Source organism: Acipenser ruthenus, chromosome 2, assembly GCF_902713425.1.
Source record: "Acipenser ruthenus chromosome 2, fAciRut3.2 maternal haplotype, whole genome shotgun sequence".
Taxonomy (NCBI): Eukaryota; Metazoa; Chordata; class Actinopteri; order Acipenseriformes; family Acipenseridae; genus Acipenser; species Acipenser ruthenus.
In genome coordinates this window covers 39,986,597-39,990,958 of record NC_081190.1, presented here as the reverse complement: position 1 = coordinate 39,990,958, position 4,362 = coordinate 39,986,597, and the positions used below count along the sequence as shown (strand labels likewise).

Below are 4,362 nucleotides of genomic sequence, written 5' to 3'. Positions count from 1 at the left end.
ACTCGAGGACTGAGCACAAGCTGTGATGATGGGTGGAGTTTCAAATGGCACTAAGGAAGTAAGGGGAGCAGCTGAGACAGAGACTGAAGCTGGCTCAAAGTGAATTTATATATAAAACAGAAGAACAATATAGGTTTCTAATTCTGCAGTCACACTACCCAAGTAGTGCACTTTCATGTTGATAAATGGAGATTAAGTGTTGATTGCAAATTGAGGTAGTGTGAGTAAGTTCATTTGTCCTATTTTATATATTTGAACAAAAAAAAAAAAAAAAAAAAAAAAAAAAAAAAAAAAAAGGGGGAATCCAAGCACGATCACAAAGAGCTGCTAGGAGGGCACTTTGAAACACACTGGATTTTCAGAGAATTGATTAAGTCTTTAGGGGTAATTGGATGCAAAATGGATATGCAAGGAAAGAGAATAACCCATATTAGCTGTAGGTCGAACAATTAAAATGGTAGCTTTTTTTTTTTTATATAAACGCAGCTGCACAACCACACGCACAAACAAACCAAATGCTTGTACAATGCACACATTTATTAACACAAGTGGTGGGGATTTAAATCAATCAGATGCTTAAATATTTTTTACATCGTGATGGACTTTTCTTCAAGAGATTAATATTCATCCTCATCTTCCTCATCCAACCCATCTGCAGAGTCAGCACCCACTTCTTCATAATCCTTTTCCAAGGCCGCCATATCTTCCCTGGCCTCTGAAAACTCCCCTTCCTCCATACCTTCCCCCACATACCAGTGAACAAAGGCCCTCTTAGCATACATCAGGTCAAACTTGTGGTCCAAGCGGCTCCAGGCCTCTGCAATAGCCGTGGTGTTGCTCAGCATGCACACGGCCCGCTGGACCTTCGCTAGGTCTCCTCCTGGCACCACAGTGGGCGGCTGGTAATTTATGCCCACCTTAAAGCCAGTGGGGCACCAGTCAACAAACTGGATTGAGCGTCGGGTTTTAATATCAGCAATGGCTGCATTCACATCCTTTGGTACCACATCCCCACGATACAGCAGACAGCAGGCCATGTATTTCCCACGCCTCGGATCACACTTCACCATCTGGTTGGAGGGTTCAAAGCAGGCATTTGTGATCTCTGGCACAGACATTTGTTCATGATAGGCTTTCTCAGCAGATATAATGGGAGCATAGGTGACCAAAGGGAAATGGATTCTGGGATAGGGAACCAGGTTGGTCTGGAATTCTGTTAGGTCAACATTCATGGCCCCGTCAAACCGTAGAGAGGCAGTAGTGGACGACACAATCTGAGCAATTAGGCGGTTTAAATTGGTGTAGGACGGACGCTCGACATCCAGGTTGCGGTTGCAGATATCAAATATGGCCTCGTTGTCTACCATAAAGGCACAGTCCGAATGCTCCAATGTGGTGTGGGTTGTCAGAATAGAGTTGTAGGGTTCCACCACCGCAGTGGAAACACGCGGAGCAGGGTAGACGGCAAACTCAAGCTTGGACTTCTTCCCGTAATCCACAGAGAGGCGTTCCATCAACAGGGATGTGAATCCAGACCCAGTACCACCTCCAAAGCTGTGGAAAATCAAGAATCCCTGAAGTCCTGTGCATTGGTCAGCCTGAAAGAGAAGTAATCAAATAATGGGTATTGGCTTTTCATGCATACATGGCTACTACAATGAATAAGATACGTCAAATATGATTTAGTAGTGTGTATGGTTTAAATGACTTTGTTTCCACCAATTCTACAGTTCTGGTAGCACCCCACATAACCCTCCCACCCCCAAGGAAGTGTCTCCTGGGTCGGTGGGGAACCCACACACCCCACAAAATGATGGTTCAAAAACACTGCAATTACGGGTTCTACATTTCAAGGCAGATAGGAGAAACAGCCACTTGCCAGTTTCCGAATTCTGTCCGTTACGGGATCAATGGTCTCCTTCCCAATAGTGTAGTGGCCACGTGCATAGTTGTTGGCTGCATCCTCCTTCCCAGTGATCATCTGTTCTGGGTGGTAGAGCTGGCGATATGCTCCATTCCTGACCTCATCTGGAAAGAGACGAGTTTAGATGATATTCCCTCAGTGGCCATGAATAAAGTCTAAACTTTTTAATAGGCATCACATTTAAAACAGTGGTATATCCATGACACCAAACTCAGGGCGGTTCAGAGCGATAGGGTCAAGACTTGCAGCAGGGACATGCCCATTTATCATCCGACTGTGGCCATGTATTACTTCCATTTCACTTACAAATACATTATAAAAATTTAACTGTTGACTTTTTTGCGAAAAAGCAACACACCATTTTAATTGCTTATCATCTTAAGTCTCCAACTAATTTCATGAGTCTACCTCCTTTCTCAAGTGCACCACCAGCGCACAAACCTGGTGCATTGAAAAGAACCCATTCCCAACATAGGCTTGTTGTTAGAGAGTGACATCACTGCCCTGTGGCTTCTGCTACAACTAGTCAGCTAAAATGATAAAGCAGTTTTTAAATCAGCAAGTCAGCATTGCCCTAAACATGGATAGGTTTATTAGCAAACGAAGTGAAAATGAAACTGCAAAAAAGAAAGCTTAACATCCAAGAAGAGCGCAGAGTTGTGGAAGACTGAGACGAATCACTGTGTAACCGACAAGCAGGGAAGAATCATAATTTTGCCTTGCACAGATTTCCTTGCCAGAATTTGTGCGAAAGTTTCTAAAACGGCAATGTGGGGGGACACTGGGGATTAGCATTAGAACAGGTATCTTCACATTTTTCAAACACTGGCCCAATTTGCAAGGTAAATTCAGTATAGGGATTAAAGTTTTATTTTGTTGTGATCCAAGTATTCGGTTATGAGGACTGGAATTAGGGTTGCCAACTAGTCTCATAGTTCTGGGGCACCAAGACAGGTCAGGTTTTTCAACTCTCAACTGTACATTAATTGATTTTATTGAACATGCAAAGTATGAATTGCGTGAACTATCGCAAAAGGAATTTGTTTTGCTTACTAGCTACCAAAAGCACACACTTGTCCAGGGACGGAAATTACTTCCTGCGAGGATCGTTTCCATCAAATCAGACCTCTACAGCTTAATGATTTGCTGCATTTGTCCGACTGGAGCGGGACTGTCGAAGCAGGAAGTCGTATTAAATAGAAGGTTAAAACGAGAAAGAGCGAGGGGGGAAATGCAAAATTCGACGCAATTGCACCGATATATACTATTGATCATATGAGATTAAGGAATATAATTAATATGCACTTTGATGTTCTCCAAATAGAATCGCCACCACAATTAAACATTTAATGAAGCCGCTCACACACTTCACACCCACTTGATTTAATAGATTTGTGGTTCAGAGAATTAAACCTGACCCATCTTATACCTTGTTTCCAGGGACCACCAACTCGTGCACCCGAAATGGTCTGAATTCTCGCAGAACAAGTTAAATGGACAACGAGATGTTTAAAAAAAAAAAAAAAAAAAAAAAAAAAAAAAAAAAAAAGCGTTTCCATGGTTACCCCCCAGCATGAATTCTTTTATAAATGTGTTCTAAAGTACAGACACTGGTAATGTCGCAAAAAGTCACTACATAAATATAATAAATGCTTTTAAAAAATTGCTAGAAAAGCACACAATGTTTTACAGAAATACATACTAAAAATGCTTTTAACCATATACAGCTGTAAAACAAAGTGACAAGTCTCCTTACCTATAACTGTGGGCTCCAGGTCTACAAACACAGCTCTGGGTACATGCTTTCCTGATCCAGTCTCACTGAAGAAGGTCCCAAAGGAGGAGTCCACTATGGCAGGACTACTTGGATCAGCAATAGTTCCATCAGGCAGAATGCCATGTTCCAGACAGTACAGCTCCCAGCAGCCATTGCCCATCTGGACTCCAGCTTGGCCAATGTGGACAGAAATGCACTCCCTCTGCAGAAAAGCAAAGCAAGGTTAGTTATGACCGAGTTCAATATACTGCAAATAATGTAGTTTCCTTTACCAAACAAACACAAAACAATATGACGGCAAAAAAATCAAACTGTTGCTGGCAACTGGCACGAAAAATATTTATAATTTAAAATACATGTGAACGTCTTACCATTGTATTGTTTTATATATATATTTTCTTTCAAAACTGTTTCGAAACTGCTCCTAACATATCCACGTAACACGTTGAGTGCCAATCTCGCAGTTTAAATAGTTGTTTCGTGCGGTGCAATTATTAAGAGCACCTGAGTGAGTGCATGGTTATTATTATTATTATTTTATATATATGCAAAGGCCCACGTTTGAAGGCTACGGTATATTATCTGAAATTAATACTGTAATTTTGACGACATAAAACTGGCAGTTGTGCCTATCTGCAACTAAGTTGTTTCTTGCGTTTCT

At 41.6% G+C, this 4,362-nt stretch overlaps 1 protein-coding gene across 1 annotated transcript; it reads right to left on the bottom strand.

The window, feature by feature from the left end:
• Positions 1-516: 516 nt before the first annotated feature.
• LOC117409337 (tubulin alpha-8 chain-like) lies at positions 517-4,161 on the bottom strand. Its single transcript, XM_034015220.3, has 4 exons — positions 4,073-4,161; positions 3,681-3,903; positions 1,880-2,028; positions 517-1,598 (listed from the first exon to the last, which is right to left on the bottom strand). Exons 1-4 carry the CDS (start codon positions 4,073-4,075, stop codon positions 618-620), a joined length of 1,356 nt encoding a protein of 451 aa, XP_033871111.2. The 5' UTR covers positions 4,076-4,161; the 3' UTR covers positions 517-617.
• Positions 4,162-4,362: the final 201 nt, after the last annotated feature.

What these genes read in the sequence shown, in the direction of transcription:
- LOC117409337 (XM_034015220.3), bottom strand. An exon ending in CCTGGAGCCCACAGTTATAG is followed by an intron (nt 2,029 to 3,680) that starts GTAAGGAGACTT and finishes GTCTCTTTCCAG; the next exon opens with ATGAGGTCAGGAATGGAGCA. An exon ending in CGGACAGAATTCGGAAACTG is followed by an intron (nt 1,599 to 1,879) that starts GCAAGTGGCTGT and finishes CTTCTCTTTCAG; the next exon opens with GCTGACCAATGCACAGGACT.